Consider the following 26,577-nt stretch of genomic DNA (forward strand, 5'->3'; position numbering starts at 1 on the left):
GGATGGAGTCTCCTCTGAACCTAAAATTAAGTACATGTCTACCATTCCTTCAGCATGACAGTTGTCCAAAGGAAGCTGGAAGAGGGGCGTGTGAGAGGAGTGTTGGGTTTCAGGCTGCAGGATGGTGGGATGAATCACTTGGAAGTTGAGGAAGCGGGGGTTGGTGGTGTTGCTAAGGGGTGGGGGATCTTCTCCTCGGAGCCGTCAAGTACAACCGAGCGGAAAGCTGTGACAGGCAATAGTTTGAGGACAGACTGCAGGGTGGCAGAGCGGCGTGTAGTGATAAAGCACAGAGACCTGACTGACACTAAGGTGCTGCTGTGAGGCAGAAGCACAAATCTGGACTGCAGACCCTGAGCAAAGCACTGAGGACATAAAACATGGGGGTGTACAATGAGCAAGGGTAAGATTATTCATCCTGATTACTAAGAGCCTCTGTGCTGGTTGACTCTGAGGCATTTATTAACTTACCATCTTTTATTATGACTGGACATCCCATATTTTTACAGTAATAAATGAATTTCAAGTTCATAGTTAATTCTAAATTAAATGTACAAATTATGGTACTTTTTATACTTGCATATAAAGTTATACTTGATATTGTTTACCTTTTGTACTTTACATACTGTTTTACAACCTGTTTACATCTCTGTATATGTATATGTTTATTACATCTCATTATGCATATACATTTACTATATTCATTCAGTTTATTCATTTTTGCAATTACTGTAGGCCTATCTAACCTCAAATTTATATTATATTTTTTATATGTATATTTTATAGGGTTGTCAATTGATCAAAATATTCAATTGTGATTAATTTCAAATTAGTCGCACATTTGTATCTGTTCAAAAAGTACCTTAAAGGGAGATTTGTCACGTATTTAATACTCTTATCAACATGGAAGTGGGCAAATATGCTTCCTTTGTGAAAATGTATGTATGTATTTATTATTGGAAATCAATTAACAACACAAAACAATGACAAATATTGTCCAGAAACCCTCACAGGTACTGCATTGAGCATAAAACATATGCTCAAATCATAACATGACAAACTGCAGCCCAACAGGCAACAACAGCTGTCAGTGTGTCAGTGTGCTGACTTGACTATGACTTGCCCCAAACTGCATGTGATTATCATAAAGTGGGCATGTCAGTAAAGGGGAGACTCGTGGGTACCCATAAAACCCATTTTCATTCACATATATTGAGGTCAGAGGTCAAGGGACCCCTTCAAGAATGGCCATGCCAGTTTTTCCTCGCAAAAATTTAGAGTAACTTTGGAGCATTATTTAACCTCCTTTGCGACACGCTAGTATGACATGGTTGGTACCAATGGATTCATTAGGATTTCATATGATCAAAGCCTAATACCTTAGGTGGTATTGTTATTGACTGTTTCTCTGTAAATGTTATGCACATGGCAATAAAGAAAACTTTATAATGAACATGACAATTTAAAAAAAAGTATAATTGAAAAATTGTATATCTCTGAATTTGCTTAATGAGAACATTTGATGAATAGTTCTCTCAAGAGTAAGTTGTGACCTTGTAATCACTGCACTTTGTTCATGTTTCAGGGCGGCCCTGGACGAACCAGTGTCTCGCCATACGATGATCAAAGAGAGCAAAGGAGGGCGCCGTCGCCGCATGTCACCCACTGTCTCCCCTCGCAGACAGCACAGCAAACTTCCCCCCAAAGACGTCTTCAATGACATGATGTTTGTGGGTCAGTGGCTGCATTTGGTGTTCATCTGACAAGTACAGTTCCTGATTTTAAAGAGTACTGAACTTTTACTTTTAAGTGCAGTTTAAACTGTTCTGGTTCTGGATGGAGGATTTTGAGGAGCATTCTTTAGAAATAACGAGAGTTTGAATGAAGTTTCAAAGAAGTTGGTTTTTACCAGGCAGGGGAAGTCTAACGAAAGATGTTCTTGAGTTGCAATATGGGAAATGTACCAGACACATGAATTGATTGCAAGAAGGGCAATTCATTTGCAGCTTTCCCAGTCCATACACACAACTTCAAAAGTTCTGAGGTAGCTAAAGTGTAAACATGTAGCTTTAAAAGGAGTATATGCAGGAGTATGTTCTTCAAATTAATGTATCTGTTGCACCACCTCACATCGCGGTCTTCAAAGACCAATTTAAAGAGCAATTCATGCTGGATCTTACAGTGTCTGTACGTACACCATGCTGTCTAGAGAGCACTGTGGTTACCTTTCACTGTAATTGCTCCGGTCTGCTAAAGAGGATCTTCTGTTAATATTTAATGGCTATACGTAGCTAACATATAATACTCAAACAACTTCAGTCTCCTGTCAAAGTCATTATCGACATCACGGTTAATAATGAACGTTATTATAGGACCGCCACTAATAGGATTACATACTGTAGCCTCTATAGTATCTAAGCAGACTGCTGATCATATTGTATGAGAAAGGGAGGGCTGCTTTGGAGGATTAAATTAAAAGGGTAAATAGAAGTAAATAGAGGTGAAACCCTGAAGGCGAAACAAAGACTATTAAAATCATATTAACAGGTGACAAATTAAAGGACAAACTTCAGTGAATGAGTGGAGAAACATAACAAATGCTCTCATACAGGGCGCAATGTTTATAGAAAATGATGTGAATCAAATGGCCTTCGCAAACCCAACTGAAAGAGAATGGGAGGTTTTGTTAGACAGCACTCTCTCTACCACCACCATCAAAACACTACGGCTCGTTTAGGGCACTGGTTCCCAACCTGGGGGGTCACGACCCCCACTAGGTGTCACCAAAGCTTCAACGGGGGGTTGCAAAGCCTTCTTGATTTTAAGGGATATGAGACAACTTTTAAAAAATATTATACAATTGTCCTATATCTCAGCATTTTCATTCATTTCTTTGAAAAAAATTAAATGAAATTGTTATTTTTAAAGTTTGGATTATTATTTAAGATATGAACAAGATAAAGGCTCAGTGAAGTTATAGTCACAGAGCCTTCTCTCTCTGCTAAACAGCCTCGTCCTGCATTAGAAAAGTACGCCGTTAAAACAACCAAAGAGCTGATAGAACAATGGACAAGCATCAGGGAGAAGAAAACACTGAATTTTTTTCAAAAAAAAGAAGCCTATCAAGCATAAATGATTGTTAAAATTTAAAAAGAAATACACAATACAGGGAATTGTATCAAAAGTCCCTAAAAATAACATGAAAACTCATCTATGATGTAATAATCACAGGTAATAATCTGCTCAAAATTCATCCAAATCGTTCGTTTTACACAAACTTCCTGCAGTTATTGCGTTCACTATTCGGGTTAATTGTACAGTTTATAGTAGTTATTCTGTACTGTTATTGTCATGCATTGAAAATAATATGAAATATCCATAAAATATGTCTCTTATTAAGGAGTCGTTAGTTTACTCAATGATAGAAAAGGGGTCCCTTAAGAAAAAAACACTGATGTAGAGGGCTCCTGATGGCCCAACACCTTTTACCATGTTGTTTTTTTCCTTTAATTTGTCACCCATCTGTTCATTTGCAGTCTTATAAATTACTCATATTTGTGAGTTCAATTTTTCTATATTTTTTTCACTTTCCTGGATCGCACCTCTTTCTGCCAAGGATCACCATGGAAACCAGACAAAACAGCTCAATACTATTGGATCCATGCCTTAATGTGTTTACTGCTTATGCATATAGATAACTGCAAAAAAAAAGAAGTGTGATATGATTTTAAAAAAGAAGCCAGAAGAGGAAGTTCTGTAAAAGAAACCTCTTCTTCACTGCCTGTTGCAGACTGATATTTCTATTTGCTGATTAAAAGGATTCTGTTTTACGTCAATTATTCTAGGAAAAAACATGTGCAGCACCATAAAGACAGGTCTGGTGTTCACCAAGCAGAGAGGAAGAAGAAGATATGTTTGGTCTGAGGATTATAATAAAATAATGAGGGCTCTGTTTTGTGTTGGCAGTTGGGGGATGGACCCAAAACGACCCATCCTGTTTGGTAGAACAGTTCTGTCCAGAGTACAACGAATGGAGAACAGCAGCACGCATGGTCAACAGTCGTGGCCAAGTGGCGGTGGGCACACTGGATGGAATGATCTACACCGTGGGAGGGGAGGATCACCTCCGCTGTTACAGCAGCGTGGAGAGGTGAGAGAGCATCCTAAATGTCTTTTTTTCTAACAATTTGCGCATCTTGAAATGTCAAACTTCAAATTCTCTCCCATGGTATTATCACTTTAAGCTCCTTGAAGCGAGGGATTTCTCGCTGTAAGAACCTCATATCATCATCTGAACACATTTTGTTTGTTTGAATTTCATGTTCAAGTCAAATGCAAACATCAAACTGCTGATGATTCACGAATAGTTTCTTTAAGTCGATTTTCTGGTTTATTCAAACTGACATTTCATTACATCACAGCAGTTATCACGGTGAGGGAAAGTGCGAGCAAGTTGTAGCTTTAGGGGACAGTTTGAGATACCAGTCATATCTTAAGGTTACAGTCCAAAACAGGGAGCTACTGCACTTCACATAACCTCTGTCCCACTGTTTATATAACGTTATTTAACCAGGAAATGAGCCTCGTGAGATTAATAACCTCTTTTATATGAAAGTCCCGACCAAGATAGCAACACTGTAGAACATAGAGACCACAAAACATAATGGACAGACTTTTATAGCCCAAAAGACGTGACTACTTCTTGGACTTATTTCACCCATTAGCTGCAATATTTCATCTGTGCAATACTGTCATTAATACTGCATTTATACTGTATATTCAAAAAATATTCTTATTCATTTCTTATTTATACCATTCTGGCATTTATAGTTAACACACTTAATAGATCACACTTCATTTTGTGTTTACTTATTTGCACTGTGGTTATTTGTTATATACTGCACCTCTTAATGCAAATATTTATTTCTTCTATTCTCATTTTCTTATTTTTAATTTTAGTACTTACTTATATTTTTATATTTTTACATATATTGTGTTTATATTGTAGCATTATAATTTACATGTTACACACTCCTTTATTTATTTTTTCTTACATTTCTTTATGTTTAAATGAGGGCAACTGTAACGCCCCCGGGGATCAATACGGTACTTCTGATTCTGATTCTGTGACAGAGTTAACTACTAGTTGACTTAAATCTACCCTGAATATAAAATAATATCCACATGTAAAATGTAGATGTTTTACAGATATGTTCAGTGAACATTGACAATACACAAAACATAACCTGGAAAGCAAAATGCATCATGAAAAAAAACTATAATATGCATTTCTCACTTTCTTCAGAGCCCTTCACTCAAAATGACATGCAGCCAAAACGACTTGGCTTCCACTCACTGTTCTCTTTAAAAATATTACTTAACCTGAGGTTTGCTATTTAACTAGAATAAAAAACTCACGCTAAAAGCGATTCTTTTGACCTCAAGTTGTATATTTTATCACTAGATTTGTTGGGAGAAAGAAAGATCTTGTTTTTATTTATTGTTGTTGTTCACATCACTGAACAGCAGATGGCAGCATTAATGCAGAAATTAAATGTAGACCTTCAGACATTAAACCACAAGCCATCTTTTTAGTGAGCAAGAGACCACCCAAAATCCTCACTTTGTGGGATTTCCTTATTATTTTTCAATTGCCCCACAGTAACCCTGCCACATTTTTGAACTTTTTTTCTCTTGGAAAACAAGAGAAAACTTTAATTTCCCTGAAACTCTCATGTTGCCGGGGTATCTATTCCTCAGAAGCAGACAAAAATAAACTCTCTTTCACACACACACACACACACACACACACACACACACACACACACAGCCGTGCACATCTTTTAGAGGACATTCATTGGCATTATAGCCCCTTACCCTTTCCTGAACTTTAAAACCAAGTCTGAACTTTCAAGCAGGCCTTTGAAGGTCTCTCCGAAGGTGAGGACCGACCAAAATGTCCTCACTTTCCAAAAATGTCCTCACTTTGCAGGTCTAAACCTCAAATTGGTCCTCACAGAGATAGTTGGACAACACACATACACACATACTCTCCTGTTTTCTCCCATTTCCTCTCCTCCTACTCTATCCGAAGTCTCAAATGAGCTGGCTCTGCTCCCACTTCCCACAGACAGACACTCCTTAACTGAATTCCAGACAGTTGACCCCATAATGATTGTGCTCTGCTGGCTGCAGACCAGCAGGGAATGACCAGCACTGCCCAGCAGACTGATCAGCTGTTAATGGCCAGAACCAGCTCGCTGTTATTTTGGTTATCAGAGTGCATCTGATCTCTGAGGGGTAGATACTGTGTCTCTAAGAGTATTTCGGAGGAATTGCTGACAAGATCTTTGCCAATTAGAAGGAAGTTCTGTTTTTGATGGATGTTAGTTTTCATCTAATGGCCTAGAGAAAACTATTTTCATAGCCTTCCAGTGGAGAGGAAACACTGGCAGATGTTTATACAGCTCCAAAACTTTCTCTCAGTGTGAAAGTGTTCCTCAAACAAACACACACACTTGCAAAACAATAGGGTGTCAAATTGAAATTGATGATAACACGTTAACGCTAATTTGTTTTAATGCAACTGTAGCTAGAGTGAAGATACTGGTATCATATGAAACTAGAAAAACCTAAGGAATCCATTGGTACCAACCATGTCATACTGGCTTGTCATGAAGGAGGCTAAATAACGTTCCAAACTTACGCTAAATTTAGGCGAGGAAAAACTGGCATGGCCATTTTCAAAGGGGTCCCTTGACCTCTGACCTCAAGATATGTGAATGAAAATGGGTTCTATGGGTACCCACGAGTCTCCCCTTTACAGACACGCAAGTCATAGTCAAGTCAGCATACTGACACACTGACAGCTGTTGTTGCCTGTTGGGCTGCAGTTTGTCATGTTGTGATTTGAGCATATTCTTTATGCTAAATGCAGTACCTGTGAGGGTTTCTGGACAATATTTGTCATTGTTTTGTGTTGTTAATTGATTTCCAATAATAAATATGTACATACATCTGCATAAAGCAGCATATTTGTCCACTCCCATGTTGATAAGTGTATTAAATACTTGACAAATCTCCCTTTAAGGTACATTTTGAACAGATAAAAAATGTGTGATCGATTTGCGATTAATTGTTTGACAGCCTTGCAATATACATTTCTATGAAAGCTTGTGTTGGCTCTACTCAAGTTGTTATTACCAGCAGCACCTGATTTAACTTTCCACCAACACTTTGACATCCCCGCTCCTTGACCCCTCCGTCCTGGCAGGTACAACCCCGACACAGACAGCTGGAGTACAGATGTAGCACCCTTGAGCAGACCCCGCAGCGGAGTGTGTCTGGTGGAGATGGACGGATACCTGTACGCTATTGGAGGACACGACGGCATTGCTGCCATAAATACTGTGGAGAGGTACTGAAGCATGAGTGCTGCAACAGGTCAATGTCTTATCTTGAAATTAACTGTCAATCCTTTTAACACAAACTGTAAACAAATGAGACTGTGTTCAAGACATCTAGTCATTATTTTCCCCATAAAATCCTGCAGTCAAAAGGTAAATAAAGTAAGACTAAGGAGCTGGTTATAGTGAGTCCCCACAATGCCTGTCATATTTAGGAATATAAAAATATATATATAACACAGGCGAAACAAAAAGTCTGACGAATTGTGTCTGATACCTTTCATCTCCTTTTTAAAGAAAAAGGAAGACGCTATAGATCCACCGCAGCAACCAAGAACATTTACAAAAAGTCTTTCATACCAAATGCAATAACTTGACTAAATTCATAAACACCATTCACACTTATTCACTGTGATTTACTGCATGTTGTGCTATTTACTGTATGTATTGTGATGTACTATGATGTGTTTTAACCAACCTGTGAAGCCCAAGGCAAATTTCCACATTTGTGCACAATAAAGATTATTATTATTAAAGAAAAAAATCTTTAAAGCACATTTCCATTTTTCTTTGTGAGACAAAACTAGGCTGCATCATCTAAAATGAAAGTACCAATGATTTTAATTAGCTGACATCTCACATTACTGTGAAAGCAGTCTGAAGTGGCTGACTCAGAGGAAGGGAGACATGATTCATTGGAGTTAAAAACATGAATGACTGACAGATTTGTTAAATTAGTCTTGCTAACCCATTGTTGTTTTTTTTTTTTTATTCTAGGTATGACCCCAAAATGAACACATGGAGCAAGCAGGCAGCGATGCTGACCAGACGCACCAGAGCAGTGGCCGCTGTGCTGGAGGGTCACCTGTACGTGATCGGAGGGAATGATGGTGACATGGTTCTGAACTCAGGTGAGAGATGAGGTTACAGATAAAAGACTGTCTTTGACGCTCAAAAATTGTGAGCCCAACACCCAAAGTTAATCAATCTGAAATGATATAAAACAGAAAAATCCTTCAAATCTTCACATTTGAGAAGCCGGCACCAACAAACGTCAGGCATTCTTGCTTTGATAAATGATTTAAAGTGTAACTAAGGTATTTTTCGACCCTATTTTCCCATGTTTTTGTGCTAACTGACTAATGGGGGACAACAATTTTTGGAATTGGTTTTGGTATTGAGGCAGAACACTGTAACCAGTAGCTGTGAAATGAGCTGGGAGGGCAAGTGAGCAGCGTCAATGTAGCATTACGTCCACTAAAAGTGCTTGTTTTTGCCACTGGCAGGCTCAGATTGTGATTATAAGTGTCGGACAACATCATGGAAAGGACCCTACAGAGAAATAAAAGGTTTTTCTTACCTTTCACTTGATCAGGTCTGTTTGTTATTGTGTCCAAGTCCCGCTCAAGGAGAAGTCTCGTTGTGAAATCTGAATGTCCGTATACTCTGGCTCAAATAAATGCGGCAGCCATCGAATTCAAAGACCTCATCCACATTGTGGAAATCATCCAAATGTTCAGCCATGACATTGAAAATCTTTTAGATAACACTAAGCTACGCTCTCTGTACTCCAACACAACAAACTCTGCCCAGCTGGCACTCGTGTTTCCACCATGGATGTACAGTATGATGTCCTCCGGTAACACGTCACCTCGCCAGATTTCACAACGAGACTCCTCCTTGAGCGAGGCTCTTTCCATAATTTCAGATATTTATAATAACAATCAAAGCCTGCATTGACAAAAACGGGCACTTTTAGTGAATGACGGTGCCGGCTTGCCCCAATAGGATTACATTGCAGCTTGTGAGCAGCTGCCGCCTGCTGCACTCTCCCTCAATACTGGATCAATTTCTAATATTGTTGTTGCTATTAGTCACTTAGACACAAAAACATGGAAAAATACAGTAGGGTCTACGTTGGAAAAATACCAAAGTAACCCTTTAAATGATTCATTGATTCTCAGAATTGGCAGTGATTCATTTTTCTTCTAACGACTAATTGAATTTCCATAGGAAAACTCAATTATAAATGCAACTACATGCACTTATTCTTAATTGTCTGCGAGTGCTCATTGAGTTTATATGTGACTTGTTACAGCTGGCACAGATCATACAAAGTAGCACAACTGTAAAAAGAATAATAAATGAAAGAGGCTTAAAGTGAGGCAGATCATTTATTTATGTGGGAATGCTACTAACAAATACAGTCAATTGTTATTTAGTGCTTGGGGGTATTTTGTGAATTGACTTGTTCCCATAACTATATGAAAAAAAAAAAAATCTCAGCTGTGTTTGACAGCTTTTTGACGTGTGGCAGGACTTAAGTCACGTAACGACTAGCTTGACCTTTTATTCTAGCTCATATTCACACACACACACACACACACGCACACACACGCACACACACACACACACACACACACACACACACACACACACACACACACACACACATTCTTAAGCCCCGTGACCTTGCCAAAGATAAACAGGGGTCATGTTGTGCTGCTACTTGCCACTGACTATTTCAGTCTGTGAGAAGTGCACGTCAGTGAAATTCCCACAACCTTTTTTGGATCCCATCAATCTATTATTATTATTATTATTTCTTCTCATTTTAAAGAGGCTTTTTATTGAAAAAATATATATATATATATATTCACATCATTTGTATCTTGCTATCTGACAGACATTTCCATCTTTTTATGTTGCATTCAATGTACCCTAGACATTTTTGTATATAAATATAAACACAGCCTGTCTGTAAAGTAGTGTTACTCATACAGAGTGTGTATTATATGGAATATATGGCCTCTTTTGACTCCTGCTGTCCTCTAAATGTCCCCCAGTGGAGCGGTACAACCCTGTAGACGGTAGCTGGTCGATATGCGCCCACATGCTGAGTCCCAGGGAGAATGCCGGGTGCGCCGTGTACCTGGGACGCATCTACGTGGCCGGGGGCAGAGACGAGCTCAACCTGGAGCTCTGCAATGCGGAGAGGTTTGACCCGGACAACATGAGGTGGACTCCTGTCAAACGCATGAGGAGCAAGAGGGACAATGTGAGTAATGGATCACTAAGACACATCAGATGTCAAGCCTCCCTTCAGATTTAAGGTCCAGTTTATTTTTACATCCAAAGATGGAGAGAAGTAATACGACTGACACGACTGAAGGAAGGACATAATTTCCCTTAACAGATTACCTAAATATTTCAGTAGAGGTTCAGGGTGTCATTACTATTTTTGGATCCCTGAGTCAAAATGTTTGTTGTTTTTTTTCCTCTACAATAGCAGGGGAAATAATGGTAAGACATTTTTTTTCTGGCATGCCATGGATGGATTGGCAGGTATAATCTAAAAACACCAGCTTAGTTTAGTGTGTTAGCATTTGCCAATAAACACAAGGCACAGATGAGGCTGTTGGGGATACTATTAGTTTTGCAAATATTTGGTCCTAAACCAAATATGGAAGAAATGAACCATTTTGACCTGATGATGGTGCGAAATGAAACATTAAGAGATCACAATTCATCCCAAAGGGGTCACTATTGATGATGAAAGGTGTCTTGATAACATATTTTGTGTATTCAATGGTAAAACTATTGACTTTATGCTGTTACAAAAGTATATGATGGTGCAGTGTAATTGTTTAACTCTTTAAGGAACCCCCCTGGATTACTGATGGTTTGCAATATTAAAAAAAATAGTCAATAGAATATCTTTTTTATTTAAAAATGTCATACAATTCTTTCATACTCACTATTGTATATTGTTCCTCAGATGTCCCTTGTTGTGTTCAACGGCGCCTTGATGGCTGTGGGAGGCTCTGATGGTGTCACCAATCTGAAAACAATAGAAGCTTACTGTCATGACACCAACACGTGGAGGTAAGATGAAAAACCACCGCCGTGACATCCTCGATGCTGCTTAGTGCTCATTGCGGTGGCGTTTTTTAAAAAACTGGGCTTCCAAGAGATTACTCATCATTCAAATAATGCCCTGAGCTCAAAGATATGTTTGTTTCCATTCTCTGTTGATGCGGTTTGCAGAAACCATACTGCCAAAACAACACAACACAAGGATGCAGGGATAACCAAGCCTTGAATACAGCAGTGCAAAACATACAATATATTGTATCAATCAATATTGAAGCATTATGATCTACTGTTTTTTTTTATTATTAATCAATTTAAAGGGGGAAGTGATAGATGAGTTTTCCTGATCCACTCTGTTTTTTTATCAGCAGAGAGGGGCTAACTAAGTAACAGTGAGATGGATAAATAATCATATGTATAATCGGATCACACATTTGTGAGCAATAAAAAGTTTCAATTATTTACAATTGTACTTAGTCTGAAAGTATACAAGCCGCAGTGTGGTGCTGTAAAAGGAAAAACATGTTGACTCTGACTTTGGTCAAAGAGACGAAGAGGCAAGACATTTCCTAAAAAGCGTTATGATGAATAAGGAAAAGGAAAATAGCCTTATCATCCAGAGTAATTAAATGAAACATTACATTAAAGCTAGGGTTGGTAGTGTTCTTAAAAAAAAAAAGTGTTATATTTGTTGAAATTTTCTTTACATCCCGACAGCAATCAATAAATCAAATGCTCTGACATAATCTGTGTATCTGTGGCTGTTGCATGACTGTAATAAACCTGTCCAATCATTTAATTTGGCCCAAATGTAATGATTAGTGAAATAGTCACAACATTTAATGTATTGATTTGTGTACATAGACAAAAATTTAAAAAAAAAATTGTGATGTTCAGCACAAAATCAATTCGTATGTAATCCATGTAATTGTGATCCAGGAAGTATAAAGTGCAGCAAACGCAACATAGGGAGGAGGTCAGGGTGGATAGTTGGGTCAAAAAACACCAGACCTTCGCCCAGGAAATCGGTGTTTGTGTCCCGTGTGAAATCACAAGTCAGAGTTGATTTATTTGTCACGTAACTTCAGTAATTAAGTTACGGCACTTCCGGAGTTATTTTAACCCAAACTGCTATCATTGCCTAAACCTAACTAAGTAGTTTTGTTGCTTAAACCTAACCAAGTCGATCATTTCCTAAACCTAACAAGTAGTTTTTGTCATTTAACTTCCATACTTAACTTACACCACTTCTTGTGTTATTTTAACCCAAACCACGATCTTTTCCTAAACCTTACTAAGTAGTTTTGTTGCCTAAACCTAACTAAGTCGATTATTTCCTAAACCTAACTAAGTAGTTTTGTTGCCTAAACCTAACCAAGTCGATCATTTCCTAAACCTAGCTAAGTAGTTTTGTTGCCTAAACCTAGCCAAGTCAATTATTTCCTAAACCTAACAAGTAGTTTTTGTCATTTAACTTCCATACTTAAGTTACGCCACTTCCAGTGTTATTTTAACCCAAACAACAATCTTTTCCTAAACCTAACTAAGTAGTTTTGTTGCCAAAGCCTAACCAAGTTGATCTATACCTAAACCTAACTAAGTAGTTTTCTTTTGAAAAGACTGGAGCGGAAATTGACACATGCGTCACGTGTTGCTGAACATTCGTAGGAAAACACACGAAAAATATGTTGTCGAAAGTCGAACTGCCGTGAGACTGTGTTGAATAATTGAATGTATAATCAAATCACACACTTAAGATTTTCACAATTGTATGTAGTGTGCAAGAACACAGGAGTAATTACTCCTATTTATTTAAATTTAAATGTAACATTACATTAATTCATGTTACAAATTACGGTCTATCTTGCCATTATGATACAGTTGTCGGATGAATTTCAAGCTTAAGACAAAAATACTTAACATCAAGAAAGTCTGCTGCTTACAGCCAGACAAATAGAGTCGCTTTGTGATTCATGTACCGAGCTCATGTAAGGCTCCTATATCTTATATATGCCTTCAGGCTCCGCTGCTCACTGAATCGGAGTGCTTCAGTGTCTGACTGTTTTCTCTCTCCATCTGTTTTTAGACACTTTGGAAGCATGAAGAGCAAGCATCCAGGAGGGAGAGTGGCTGTGCTGTGCTGAGACTCAACAATGCTCATATTATATGAGCAGCACAGAGGTGTTAGAGAGAACTAGCCTAATGAATGTACGCCGGGCTCCAGGACACATTGTGATGCGGTTCAAGTAAGGCTGACTGAATAATTGAGGAGTTCACTCCAAAATGAGACATCGCTGCATTAGTCAAAGCTGGCAGCTGCTCTTACAAAATGACTACGAACATTAAATTAAAGCACATTATACTGTAGGCTATACCAGGTACCATTAAAGTTATGGGTCTTTTTAGGTCTCTCGCTTACAAAACAGACCTCTTTTGCAGAGATGAATCAGCGGCAAATACATTTCAAGTTGTATTTTTTTTCCCGATTCGATCGGATTCGGTTACTGTGAAGTTACAGTTAAATACAGTGATTCTACAGCAGCATACTGCTAAATCACAGTAATGTGGTGGACATTTACTGTGAAGTTACAATTAAATACAGTGATTCAACAGGAGTATACTGCTAAATCAGTAATCTGATAGACATTTACTGTGAAGTTACAGTTAAATACAGTGATTCTACAGCAGCATACTGCTAAATCACAGTAATCTATAAACATTTACTGTGAAGTTACAGTTATTACAGAGATTCATGAGTTTATATTAGACAAAAACATTGCAATGTCATGACAAAGTGATGGTGTTTCAAAAAGTGTTCCACTTGTAAATATTGTTATTTGTGTACTGATTAATGATTGATGATGGAGTAACAGGTATGAGCCATAAAGACAGAGGTAGACATGGAAATAATGCAGGAGTTTGGTTAAACAATGTGCTGGATTTGTAGGTAAGAAAATAATCTTTTGAGGATTAAGTAGTTTGAGTAAATTTGAAATTTGGTGTATTGTAAAAGGATGTTTTGATGGTGAAAATGGTGGCTGTTGGACGTGGAGAAAGTGTACTGAGTGTTTTCAAAGTGACATAATAGAGTGCTACAGGAATTATATTATTATATTATATATATATTATATAGTTAATATTTTAGCATTTCCGGTTTCCTCCTTTGGAAGTCAGTGGGTTTTTTGAATGGGTTTTTAGTTAGATGCCTGAAATAAGGTCTGTGGTTAACACAAGCTTAAGAGATTTTAATGTTTTGTTCTACGATTATACAAAATACATTAATAAATACCCCACTCGAGAATTTTTAAGCTTTTACTGTATATGTCTTTAAAAAAGTTGGTTGCTAACAAGTGGCTAAATGAGACTAATAAATGACATCACGCCGACTCGTCCTCCTTTACAGCCTTGTTGTGTATACATCAAAAATCATAAGAGTGGTGTTCATTTGTGAAGATTATCTTGCTGAACAAAACATAAAAGTATCATAAACGTGTGTTTACCACTGAGATCATTTTCTGCAATAATCCAAAACCCAATGGAAAAATCCCATTGGCTTTTTGTTGAGGGAACCCAGGGCGATGCTAACTTCCTGGTTGACCAACAAAAATACGTCATGGAGCACTCTATATGGCCTGGTAAAATGTCATAATGGTACAGAGTAATGATGTGTTTTATAAGTTATGAGCCTTTCTGAATTGCTCCAATAATTTTTTTGTCTTTGAAATGTTGATGTTCATCATGTATTGTATTTTTGTGTCCTCTTTAATATCTTCTGTTTGCTGGTGTTGTGTGACAAATGTGTTGACAGGTCTAGCTTTGTAGAGTAAAATCTCCCCATGGGGACAATAAAGCATATATCTACGTATCATATCACCACATTTCATATGTACGTCAGCTTCTGTGAATATCTGTGATGCCCGGCATTGACTGTAAACAAATAACTCCATCATATTCTTGTATAAACATTCACCAATTAGGCGAGGCAGCTACAGAATGGGTTGTAAAAATTACTAAATGGATCAAGTTGTGGAAAAGAAAATCTGTGGGAATCAAGATCCTGAGTGCGATAAACGAGTGAGTGAAATCTGACTGCTGGCATGGGAAAGCATAAGTGGCTGTGTGGGCTTTTGAAATGATGACGCTCTCAGAGCTCTTTCCTCTGGAGAATAATGGGATGAAATGTAGAGAGGCTGAGCACAAGGAAAAGGCACACAGAGCTACGCGGCTTTTTCCAGAGACACACACCAGAGCCAGCGGTGTCTCCCCATCAGTCCCTGAGAGCACACAGAATGAATATATTTTTCAATTTGAGGGGGACGATTGTGAGGCAAATAGCAGAGGACAGATCTCTTGCAGGTATGTTTTAACAGAAGATAAAAAAATGTGGATTTCTACAAGTTGCCAAGACTTTGCATGCACTGTATACTTCATCATTGATGTTATGGATATTATGAGAATAAATAACTTATCATTTGAGGACTGTTATGGTCTAATTAAAATGTCTACACAGGCAATTTAAAGCATTGCATTTGTTTTTTACTGACTGATATGTAAATGTTATAGCATTCACAAGTACATACAGATTTCCACCACCAGATGACTCTGACTGATGAAGACACAGTGTACATACACTGGATCAATACTAGCACCATTACATTATAGCTTATAAAACAGACAGTCTAATTTGTCTAGACATACAGGCGCAGTCTTGCATCTTTACACAACACAGACTTTATTTAGCAAATGGGTTGAGCATATAATCATGACGATGCATAATTTCTATTCTTAGGTTTTATTCATTTCACTAAAAGCCTTTTTTTATGAGAAGTTTCCTGTCAGCATCAAACATATCCATTTCCCCTCAGTAGTCAAAGTTATCCGGTAGATGGCGAGGGACCAGTGAGGTGACTTGAGATGCTGCTCTGTCCTGGGGAGGAAAGAGGATGCTGATGCTGACAGAAAAAAACCCATGGAAACCAGCTACATGATGTCCTCATTTTAGATGTTAAGAAGCGGTACTTACTGTGATTTGTTTTAAAACCAGGGGTTGTGATGTAAGAGCAAGCTGGAAAAACACGAGCTAATTAAAAACAACAAAGGCAAGCGGAAAATCACGTTTATATTATAATCGACTAAAGACTAAAAATATAACAGTTCATCCCTCTTCCTTCCTTCCGCCGAGCGATGTAGTTCTTCAATAAAGTTGTTGCTAGGCGACACAGACAGTATTGGTGGCGGTGGCAGTTGGGCGCATTGATATCTGAATTAACTGTCAAGTGTGCGGTAAATTACAACGGTTTAGAACGCGTGTCAGCCAATCAGCGTCGAGGAACCAGGACTCGTTTTTTATTTTCTAAATAACCCAGCATGCTCGAACCTACTCCAGATAGTTAGCTAGCCAAAACACTTGTGTTTTGTCGCCAAATTGGACCTACAGCGGATTATTTAATACTTAAACTACCTCCGTTAGACTCTTATTTAACCCCCTAATTCGCTTGAGTCGACTTCCCTCCCCTTTCCCCTTTCTAATTACCATTTTGACGATGACGGAGCTCTCTGAGAGGCGCGTTTATGGCAAACAGTCACACAGGCAACGCTGCTGCTTGAGCATGAGCAGTGAATGGAGGTTAACTAAACCTAACATGTCTCTACGATGATGGGACCTCGGTCAACACAGACAGGTAAACCGAGTTAGCAAGAAGTTATGTGACTTAACTGTAACCCTATGTTCCTCTGGGAAGCCTGACTTTAACTCACAGTGCTCATTTACAAGTTTATCTGTCTATTATTGTGTCTCTAGGCAATACCATTGCTATTCTAAAGGGATGTTACTCTATGTGAACTTATTGATTTAATATTGTGGAAATTAAGTGATACTGTAAGCTTTTGTGGTACAGATTTATTGTATTTGTTACTCCTGGTGGAGTTAACTGACCTCAATATTTGTTAGCTATTAGCTATTTGTGTGGTGACACCCTATTATTTATATCGGATTTAATTGCAGATGTTTTGATTGATCAGCAGTAGCTATATGAACCTGCCATGGACTTAATTGCAGATGTTTATATGAAACTGTCATGGACTTAATTGCAGATGTTTTGGTTGCTCAGCAGTAGCTATATGAAACTGTCATGGACTTAATTGCAGATGTTTTGGTTGCTCAGCAGTAGCTATATGAAACTGTCATGGACTTAATTGCAGATGTTTATCTGAAACTGTCATGGACTTAATTGCAGATGTTTTGGTTGCTCAGCAGTAGCTATATGAAACTGTCATGGACTTAATTGCAGATGTTTTGGTTGCTCAGCAGTAGCTATATGAAACTGTCATGGACTTAATTGCAGATGTTTATCTGAAACTGTCATGGACTTAATTGCAGATGTTTATCTGAAACTGTCATGGACTTAATTGCAGATGTTTTGGTTGCTCAGCAGTAGCTATATGAAACTGTCATGGACTTAATTGCAGATGTTTATCTGAAACTGTCATGGACTTAATTGCAGATGTTTATCTGAAACTGTCATGGACTTAATTGCAGATGTTTTGGTTAATCAGCAGTAGCTATATGACAGCTGTAAGTGTGACATCTACCTTGGACCTACATCATTTTGAAGAAGACTGCAGATTTTTCACAGATCTTGTAAGTCAAGTCTTCATCATGTTTTTTTATTCTCACCCTGGATCTTATTATTTATTTAGAGACTAATTTTATCTGTGCCCTGCATGCATTTTTTTCCTCGCTTCATCTGCTTTCTTTGGTCTGAATCTGCGGTATTCTTTCCATTAAGTGGAGCGAGCCTCTTACCGGGAGCAATTCTGTTCCCTATTGTTATGGTCACTTTGCCTCATCCATTAAGTCATCCCTCAGAGGTTGCAGAGTGCAGATTCTGTATTTTAATAGAGGAAAATACTCATTTTGGTGGACTTTTCTTACAGTCACCAGCTCTCCCTGACCTCTCCCTTCTCCTAAAGTAAATGACACAATGAGGGCAATGTGTTCTATACAGTTCTCCATACTGACCTCCTTTATTTCATGTTTTCCTCCCTTCTCCTCACCAGCACACGAATTTGTCATCTCTCCACTCTCTTTCCTCACTGGTAAATCAAGGAGAGCATGTCTCTGGGTGCTATTAGCCCACTCAAGGCTGCCCACACGGTACTATGATGACCGCAGACAAAAACACAGCTCTGTATTGCCCACTTATTGTTCCTCTCTAGAGGCTTTAGGGGGGAATAAAAGCCATCTCCATGGGATACACCTATAAATTAGGGATGCACTGATCCGACTTTTTCATTCTTGATACCGATAGTGATACCTGGGCTTTGGGTATAGGCCGGTATCGGTGCATCCCTACAATAAATCATGTGACTGGACCTGTTAAAGCCATCTATGAAATAAGCTTTTCTACCCATTAAAGGAGGAGGTCTTTTTTATTGCCACTGTCGCCATAGAGCTTGCACATGGGGGATTTCATGTTGGGTCTCTGTAAATTATAGACAACGGTCTAGACCTGCTCTATATGAAAAGTGTCTTGAGATAACTGCTGTTATGATTTGATTAGCTATATATAAATAAATTAAATTGAATTAAATTAGAAACAAACACGAAAGAAGCCCGTCATGTTCAAACGGAGAGAACATGCATTCTTGTACATGGGAAAAAATAGATTCACCTATGTATCGCAATTTGTTTTTCTACATTTTTGAAATTTTTTTTTTTTTAATTCCAGAATAAATACAATTGCTTCATTGGAGTATATGCGGAGGTAGACGGATGTTACCGCTTTTATTGTTGTAGTCTGAGTAACGTGATGTCATATCCGTTCCGTATCCGTCAGTCAAAACAAACTGAAGGGAGCTGAAACGAGAAAGTAGAAAGCGGCGGAGGGTCTGCGTGGATCTGACCTGCACCCTCACATTTTAAATCCAAAGTGGTAAACACTACACATACAGGAAAGTGTGGAAACACTTTCACATGCTTTCAATACACACATAGGTAGATATCAGCTGATTAACCCACCTCAAATGCTACTTTCCACTTTATCAGAATATACACACTACCGTATATACAGTACTACTATAAATAATAAAACACCATCAACCGGGCATTTGTGAGACAGTGAACACATTAATATTAAACTGTACAGTTAAAGTGTGTCGCTGTAATCCCGCTCTGTTTAAAGAGCAGCTCATTCCTAAAGGTCTTGCTGAACTCTGAGAAGAGTTAAGCTGCGACACATGCAGTGAATGTAATCATATTACATCCCCGAATGAGGTGACCAGAATTTTTAAGTGTGTTTAAACTCTCTCTCTGTCTTTACTTCTCCCTCTCTCTGTCCCGTCTCTCTTTCTCTCCCACAAGAGGTAGCCATGAGCCCTCCACGCCGATCTTCAAGCCCTCCACGCCGATCTTCAAGCCCTCCACGCCGATCTTCAAGCCCCCCACGCCGATCTTCAAGCCCCCCACACCGATCATCGAGTATCCATGATGACAGGTAATTTCCCCGAAGCACTTAATTCCCCTGAATGTTACACTTGAGTGACATTGTGGGAACACATATACATACACGCACACCACTGTGTAGCCATATGCACTAGACGCAAACATATGCGCACGTACTGTTATGTACAAGTAGGTGGGTTGTATTTTCATATTTGTCTCTGCAGTAATCTGTTCCCTAAAGTGGCAGTAAGCAGTATATTTTTGGCATCATTAGGCAACATTTCCATAATAACCTTTCAGCATATTGTAATTCAAGTGTTCTGAGAGATAACTAGACTTCTGCACCTCCTCATGGCTCTGTTTTCAAGCTTTAGAAAATCTAGCCCATGACGGGAGACTTTGGCCAATCACAGATCATTTCAGAGAGAGAGCGTTCCTATTGGCTGTGCTCCAGCTGGTGGACGGTGCTTGGTATTTCCTCAACTGATCCAAGGCCTATGGAAAAGAGGCTGGGTCACACGTCATCAATGCGTCATGTCTTTGGGGGTACAGCACATGCGCAGTAAAAATCTGGCCTGCACTCGCCGAAATTGAGCCAATCGCAACGCACGACCGCAGCTTCAGTTACACTGCGCATGTGTTGTACCCCATACCCCAAGACCCATGTCCACCCATGACCCAACCTCCTTTCCAAAGGCCTTGAACTGATCTCAACATGGCTGCCGGGTCACAAACTTTCTCATTTTACAGCTAAACAGTACACTACAAGATGTTTCTGAAAACATTTGAGGTGAGAAATAACCGTTATAGTAACAGAATATTGATTTTTTTTTCAGATTACCTGTCTCATGCACTACTGTCAGGATATAGAGATCGTTTAATCATATTTGCTCCATTTCTACCCACTGCAGCTTCAAGTGTCCACTTTGATGGTGGAAAACTTTCTTTTTGAATAATGCACGCACACATCATTGTATATGTTCATCTTATTTTGTTTTAATAATACATGACACTCATGAAATAGGACATCTACGTCAAATCATCTGGTTCACACTTTCATGCATGACTTGCTACGACTCAGAGAATCAGGTCCATGTTTAGCATTTCTTTCACAAACAATTTCTCAGCTGTGTTTGACAGTGTTGACCGAAAAGCTTAGGAGTTCGGCTAGAGAGTCTTCATTTAAGTGTTTATATGCATGCCATGTTCACTTGGAATCAGTATTCATGGAACAGATAAAAGGGCCTTTCTTTTTCCTTTGCATATTTCTTTTTGCCCTGAATGAATACATCTGGGAATTTCAGTACAACACATAGTCCCCCTTCACATTGATTGTTTTATTTCAAATAGTGTGTCCTTCACTGTAACTGCCTATAGTCTTCCCAGAACATTCAATCGCCTCCCCAGTAATGGAATTTTCAATCATTGGCTCTCACGCTGACCTATTGATGAGCAGATACTGCCGTCCCTCTCGTCCCGCTAGGCCCTCCACCGAGACCCTGCAGAGGAACAACAGCAGCAACTCTGGCGTTATTCTGGACATCTCGGCTCTCAAGATGGCTGAAGTGGACTCTGAGGTGCCTCCTCTTCCACCTCGCTATCGCTTCAGGGATTTGCTGCTGGGGGACCAGACATTTCAGAATGATGACAGGTAGCATGAGAAACACACTTTACTTTATCTAGTATATGAGAGGCTGCTCAGGGGTATTCCTGCAGGAGCCATGTGTGTTTGTGTGTGTGCGTGCATACACCTAATTGATGTTCAAATCTCCCTGGATACATGAAACACTGTTTATTACATTCCAGGAGTTACTTTGTGCTGAATGTTGTAGTTTATATCGCTGAACACACATTCCCTCGAGCCGCCTCGTCTACTTCTACCTCGGTTACTGTTTTCCTACATTTCCCAGAATGACTTCTCATGACAACCCCCTAGAGATGTGGCGTGACTTGTATTCAGCTGGTGGTTTTATGTGTAGGTGGATAGAGCAGTGGAAATAGAAACGGAGTGAGTTTTTTTGTAGTGATAAAAGTAAGAGTCTTGCAACTTGCACAGATCTTGTGGCTGAATTGCACTGTGGACTAGTTGGAGTACTGGTTTCAAAGAAATAGTTTTTTCTGTCTTCTAAATTATAACTTGTTTAATTGTCACATTACTACAGTTTAGGAGAAAATGCAAGGTACATTAGAAGTAGTGTTATTATGGTCTGAATGCTTAAAAGTGCAGTAAAAGTGGATTTCTCCATAAAGGGGAACTATGCCCATTTTCAAAAGAGTTTTTCCTGTTTACTAATATTATTTGGACTGTCTTAGACCATAGGAATAAAATGTCTGAAATGGGCATAGTTCCCCTTTAACTCAGAGTATAGTCGGTTTTAGACTGTATTTTCCTCTTGCTCTGAGTTGAGCATGAAATGGCCCGTCCCTTGGCTCTTGACTGGTGCTACAGTCACTCGAGCGCTGAAGTGTTTGGGAGTCTCCAAAGAGTTAAATTATTGCTGCGGTTGGAGAGGCAGACCAACAGATGCTGTTTGCTGCCCAAGAGGAGAAGAATTAGCCGAGAATGGGCCACGGCTGAGTACTGCTGCGGAGCTCTCCATGGTGCTGAAATGAAGCCATCTCACTAAAGGATCAGCTCAGCAGTCACTTCAGTGTTGGCTTGCAAAGAGCAAACGGAGAGCACAGCGTGTTCGTAGTTTTCCTGTTGCTTTGTTTGTAACCTTAAAGCTAACATGAGATTCATTACTTGCACATTGTCAAATCCACTTCACTGTGTGTTAAAGGATCTTCTTACAGTAGGATTTGTGCTGTTAACTGTTGTAGTCCAGTCACATCGGCAGCCGCAGCATCAAACCCATCTAGTTTATAATCAGCCAAGACGGTTCCCTTAAGGATAGAGGTTAGCAAGCTTCATTTTAGATAAAAGAGAGAAAAACGGCAGTAGTCTCACATCAACTGAAAAGGTAATTCCACCCCCAAAACCTGAGTTACCCCTAGTTTTATCTATTCACATACTGTTGCTGCAGTTTGATTTTCTGAGATATTCACTAACCATTGAAACTTCCACCTCCCTCAGCATCCTATCATTGTTTTAAGTGTTAGGGGTGGAACGGTACGTGCGTTCGTTACAGGACGTTCGATTCGGTCCGCGACATCCTTTCGGGAAGCCCTGTGACCCAAACAGCTGTTTATGTCTACCAACCTCGCACGTGCAGAACAGAAATTCTAGAGCGCAAGTTTTACCCGGAAAGTTTTGGCAATGCACCAGGAATGGTAGCAGCACTGTGGCTCATGATAGTCGGGCTCAACTGACAAAGATTTGTGTCAAACTGTATGCCGACGATGGCATCACCCGAATGTGCCAAATAGTGGATTGAAACAAATGCAGACTGGACGGCGAGTCCGTTCCTCCACAGGCAGGCACTCAGGCAGTCTCCTACTGCAGATTCAGACCATACCAAATCAATTACTACTGCCATAAGAGTGTTTATCGCTGCGTATGCGACCACACCCGATCGTGAACAATACAGAATTAAAACATGGTCAAAGTGCGTGAGCCTTCACTTCGACACACTTGACTCTTGACTCACTCTCTTTATGTGCCTTCACATGTGCATTTCAGTCAGTCTGTTGTCTGCCTTGTATAAACGAGCATAAGCTGCAGTTCAGGATTTACCAACAGCCTTAAGATGGAACATTACATTTACATTACAGACATTTATTTTTTCGTATTGACAATATGTCAGTATTTTAGTGCATTAACTGTTACATTAATAATCATGACCAAAGAGCCACTGTTGAATATTTACATTTTTAAAATCTATTTAAACAAATGTATTCATTATTAGGCTATTATTTTCTTTGTTTTCCCTGTACCGAAAGCATACCGAATCGTGACTCCAATAAAAGGTGCATTTTGTGTACCGTTCCACCCCATGTATCTGTGAGCCCTGATTCTGTGAACACACAGAACTGATCGTATTGTTACACACTTCTCTTTCTGACCTTTCTTGGTGTCTCACACAGAAAATCAGGGTTACGTTACTGAATAAACATTACATTTAACTGTTTTCGTAGCTGTCGCCGCCTGTAATGATACCATTGATTTATAATAGCAGTGGTTGAATCTGACAGGCAACACATGGTGTATGTTATCTGTCCAATCCAGGCTTCTGGTTGTCCGCAGAAACGTCAGCCACGTTTCAGCAACGAGTCGATCACCTTCTGTGGCTTTTGTGTTTCGCAATTAGCTTATTGATCTGCATCTTGAATGAATGGACAGTGACCTTTGCATGTCATTGTGTAATTTCATTTTGAACCAAGTGCTTTGTAGGAAAGTAAATATAACATCCGGTTATGCCACCATCCTCTCTCTCCGTCTTTCTGCTCACTCACCCTCTGTCTCCAGGGCTCCCCGCAGTAAATTGCTGTCAGTTTGTTTTATATCAACGCCTTTTGTGTACACATAGCATTTAGAGCAGCAGTCTAGTATTTGACCACTTCCCCCCACACACATTGGTCTGTGTGCTTTCCCAAGGGATGCAGCGATTTCTTGGTATTCGACTACAGATCCTTATGGCTTAGTTTTTCTAGCTGCATGCCAGTTTTATCAATACTGTTGACATAACAAATGGTTTGAAGCCAAAGACAAATAAAGCAACACTGACTTACAGTATAGATTACACTGCATATTAATTACACGGAAATACAGTCGCATTTATCTTTCAACAGACTATTACATGTATGCTGCGTCTTGTAGACCTTGAGAGGCTACTTGATATTGCATGTGTAGTCTTGCGTAAGAGTGTGTGTGTGCATATTTCATCCAGTTGGTCCCCTGTGAATTGTTCTGCTGATCACTATTCAATTGCAAAAGGTAATTAGGGTTTGTTGCTGGGCTACCAACACATGTATGCCTGAGTGTGTGTATGTATGCGCGTGTTAGGTCTTGCCACAGAGCTACAGTAATTCACAGATCCAGACACAACAGCCTTTGTTTCTTCAAAACAAATAACAGCTGTAAACTGCAGCTTCTCACACACACACCTCTGCACAGTGTGTGTGTGTTAGGAAATGAATAAAGAAGAAAACACCATTGTTGACAGTGTCTTATGGTGCTGTTGTGTAATTGCTAGTTTCCAGGCGCTGGAGTGAAAACAGAAGCAGACGATGTCACTGGGCTTTGGTGACGCTCTATTTCTTGGTTGATGATTTCCGCGTGTTCATGGTCTGTTATGTTGATTATTTCCTGTGCTGATGCCTTGTCGAGTGTAAAGCTTCGAAAACAAATTAACCCCCAGAGGGAGAGTCAGAGCCTCCTCCCTTCCCTGATGGCCTTTTGCATCTGTTTCCTTCCATCTGTCATAGTGGGCTATGAGGGTAAAAGGCAGTGGGTGGAAAGACTCAGGCAGTGATAACTCAATAAACATTACAACATTGCTAAAAGGGAGTCCCGTTAGGCAGCAACAACAGCAGTCAGAGGCTCTAACAGGATTTAAAGGTTATCTAAAACAAATATAATTGAAAATTGAAAATAAAGAAGTGTTTCATTACCAGTAGGGGTGTTAGAAAATATCAATACACATGAGTCTCGCAAGATTATGTTTTCCGATACTGTATTGATTTTTAACCTCTGACAAATCTGTCGCCCGCCAGCTGCTATTCTGGCTTTTGGAGGTTACTAGAAAACCTAAGGAATCCATGGGTACCAATGATGTCATACTACATCACTTGCATGTTGCCAAGGAGGCTAAATAACGCTCCAAAGTTATGCTAAATTTTGGAGAGGAAAAACTGGCATGCCCAAATTTCAAAGGGGTCCCTTGACCTTTGACCTCAAGATATGTGAATGAAAATGGGTTCTATTGGTACCGACGAGTCTCCCCTTTACAGACATTCCCACTTTATGATAATCACATGCAGTTTTTGGCAAAAACCATGCAGTTTTTTTAAATGCAGTATAAATGTGTTATTTTCTCCTATTCTAAAAATTGTGTATTTGAGTATTTCTGCATACTCTGGTCCCTAAACAGAATTAGTAATTAGAATTACATACATTGGGTATGACTGGAAAGCTGAGACTATTGTGGATCCAATGAGTCCAATTGTATTCATGTGTGATGATGTTAGTCCCCATAGTAGCCATTTCGCATAGTGACTTTTTTACTCTGATTTTATACATATAGTTTGTCTTTATACTATGACAGTTTTCCTAAAATAAATACATACGGCCTTGCTTACAGTATCGCAATATATTTAATCGTTACCCCTGTATCATGATACGTATCCTGTCGCCAGATTCTTGCCAATACACAGCCCTAATTACCAGAGTCATGGCATTCAAAAACATACAGATTTTCACACATTTGTTAGGTATAGAAAGTCCAATTCAAACTAGGAAGGAGCTCTGCAAAAACAAACATTTACAGCAGCACAACCTGACACCTTTATTTTGTTTTCACTTCAACAAAGGAGTGGGCGATGTTAAAGTCCTCCATCATGGTATATCTGTAATATTATTGCAGTACTGTGATATAGTGAAAATCAATTGAGAAACTGTTTATAGATACAAACAACCAGACAGAAATGTTCAAATGCAGCAAACGAAAAAAGCCGACACATTCAGGTACTTCGTGACATTCATGCTGCTCATTGATTTACAGCATTGCCCACACTCGTCTAGTACTGTGCTCCCAAACTTTTCTTTGCTTCAGACAGCCCCCCCTCCCACCACCACCACCACCACCACCACCACCACCACCATCACCATCACAAGTTGCAAGTTGCGAGCAGTTCAACTGAAGGGTAATGTTCCTTTCTCATTTGAAAAAATTTAACATTTGAACAAATTGTAAA

The 26,577-nt window shown here is 39.3% G+C and overlaps 3 protein-coding genes across 20 annotated transcripts in view; 2 read left to right on the forward strand and 1 right to left on the reverse strand.

Annotated features, from left to right (window-relative positions):
* The window catches only part of LOC141769704 (methyltransferase-like protein 27), a 30,035-nt gene extending 21,002 nt beyond the window's left edge, over positions 1-9,033 (reverse strand). Inside the window, exon 1 of one of the 2 annotated variants that reach the window (XM_074639058.1) lies at positions 8,767-9,033. The gene's annotated coding sequence lies outside the window, so the exon portion shown is untranslated. Of the gene's footprint in view, positions 1-5,877; positions 6,056-8,766 lie in introns of those variants that run through there. The other variant, XM_074639059.1, reaches the window with a different exon arrangement.
* On the forward strand, positions 139-14,375 carry LOC141769703 (uncharacterized). Its single transcript, XM_074639055.1, has 8 exons — positions 139-403; positions 1,586-1,734; positions 3,967-4,150; positions 7,274-7,417; positions 8,184-8,317; positions 10,253-10,464; positions 11,185-11,291; positions 13,366-14,375. Exons 1-8 carry the CDS (start codon positions 381-383, stop codon positions 13,421-13,423), a joined length of 1,011 nt encoding a protein of 336 aa, XP_074495156.1. The 5' UTR covers positions 139-380; the 3' UTR covers positions 13,424-14,375.
* A 515-nt stretch (positions 14,376-14,890) lies between these two features.
* The window catches only part of kcnt1b (potassium sodium-activated channel subfamily T member 1b), a 117,592-nt gene continuing 105,905 nt past the window's right edge, over positions 14,891-26,577 (forward strand). For 7 of the 17 annotated variants that reach the window (XM_074639038.1, XM_074639042.1, XM_074639039.1 and 4 more), the window contains exons 1-3: positions 14,894-15,635; positions 19,642-19,774; positions 21,206-21,373. In XM_074639038.1, coding sequence (XP_074495139.1) covers positions 15,569-15,635; positions 19,642-19,774; positions 21,206-21,373 — 368 coding nt within the window. In that variant the 5' untranslated portion in view covers positions 14,894-15,568. Of the gene's footprint in view, positions 15,636-16,672; positions 16,961-19,641; positions 19,775-21,205; positions 21,374-26,577 lie in introns of those variants that run through there. The other 10 variants (XM_074639031.1, XM_074639032.1, XM_074639037.1 and 7 more) reach the window with 4 other exon arrangements.

This window comes from Sebastes fasciatus, chromosome 6 (genome assembly GCF_043250625.1).
Source record: "Sebastes fasciatus isolate fSebFas1 chromosome 6, fSebFas1.pri, whole genome shotgun sequence".
Lineage (NCBI taxonomy): Eukaryota > Metazoa > Chordata > Actinopteri > Perciformes > Sebastidae > Sebastes > Sebastes fasciatus.